Below are 1,531 nucleotides of genomic sequence, written 5' to 3'. Positions count from 1 at the left end.
CTGGTGTAATTTTCTTCTGGATCGATCTAGCTTAGAAAACAGAAACAGGAATGCTGACACGGATTGCAAGATTAACAGAGCGGCGGGCCATTGATGTTTCATCAGAAAAGTTTGCAGTTTGTACTTCTAGAAAAAAAATCATATTTAAAATAAACGAATACATAAATACTTTCCCCATATCACCCGTCCGGATTTCTGGAATCTGTTTACTTAGTAATCGTTCCCTGACATGTCCGTCCGGATTGTGAGTGGTCCGGACTATCGGCGTACGGATTATCGCAGGTCTATGGTATATCAAAGGTTCGACTACCGCCATTACAGTACAACATATCTGGCTGGTATAGCTTGGATTGTCGGTACGGTATCAACATATCTGGCTGGTATAGTTTGGATTGTCGGTACGGTATCAACATATCTGGCTGGTATAGCTTGGATTGTCGGTACGGTATCAACATATCTGGCTGGTATAGCTTGGATTGTCGGTACGGTATCAACATATCTGGCTGGTATAGCTTGGATTGTCGGTACGGTATCAACATATCTGGCTGGTATAGCTTGGATTGTCGGTACGGTATCAACATATCTGGCTGGTATAGCTTGGATTGTCGGTACGGTATCAACATATCTGGCTGGTATAGCTTGGATTGTCGGTACGGTATCAACATATCTGGCTGGTATAGCTTGGATTGTCGGTACGGTATCAACATATCTGGCTGGTATAGCTTGGATTGCTGGTACGGTATCAACATATCTGGCTGGTATAGCTTGGATTGCTGGTACGGTATCAACATATCTGGCTGGTATAGCTTGGATTGCTGGTACGGTATCAACATATCTGGCTGGTATAGCTTGGATTGTCGGTACGGTATCAACATATCTGGCTGGTATAGCTTGGATTGTCGGTACGGTATCAACATATCTGGCTGGTATAGCTTGGATTGTCGGTACGGTATCAACATATCTGGCTGGTATAGCTTGGATTGTCGGTACGGTATCAACATATCTGGCTGGTATAGCTTGGATTGTCGGTACGGTATCAACATATCTGGCTGGTATAGCTTGGATTCCGGATTATAAGGTTTTAATTATTATAAACGAAGAAAATACCTTACAAGTATGTTGCAATACAGTTATCTGGATTAGACAAGGGCCGGTATTGACAAGTTATACAATGTATTTCCCAAATAATATCCTATTACAAACATCGAGAAGGGAACATACGCTACAGAAACGAAAGAAAAATGATCAATGATCGATGTGGATTCCGCGTGCACAAACATGCCGAAACGAAGATAGAACGAAGGCATCAATGACTGGCATTGGCTCAACAAATCACACAGCATATTTGATAGGAAGGATCATATTTGATTTTATCACATACCTGTTAAATCTGGTTATAGTAATACAAGCAAATTTCAGACCATGAAATACATTGTTTTGTATTGCACATGTACAATACGGAATGTTGTATTCACCTACTAGCCGGAACTACTTTTTAGGGGAATTCCCTTGTATTGCATTGGTTTATTTT

The 1,531-nt window shown here is 41.1% G+C and overlaps 1 protein-coding gene across 1 annotated transcript; it reads right to left on the bottom strand.

Annotated features, from left to right (window-relative positions):
- Window positions 1-284: 284 nt before the first annotated feature.
- LOC138329810 (involucrin-like) lies at window positions 285-1,043 on the bottom strand. The gene has a single exon (XM_069277104.1). The coding sequence runs from the start codon at window positions 1,041-1,043 to the stop codon at window positions 285-287; it is 759 nt and encodes a 252-aa protein (XP_069133205.1).
- Between the last annotated feature and the right edge of the window lie 488 nt (window positions 1,044-1,531).

The sequence above is a fragment of the Argopecten irradians genome, chromosome 8 (assembly GCF_041381155.1).
Source record: "Argopecten irradians isolate NY chromosome 8, Ai_NY, whole genome shotgun sequence".
NCBI lineage: Eukaryota > Metazoa > Mollusca > Bivalvia > Pectinida > Pectinidae > Argopecten > Argopecten irradians.
Note: the sequence above shows the minus strand (reverse complement) of the source record. Positions and strands in the feature narration are given on the sequence as shown.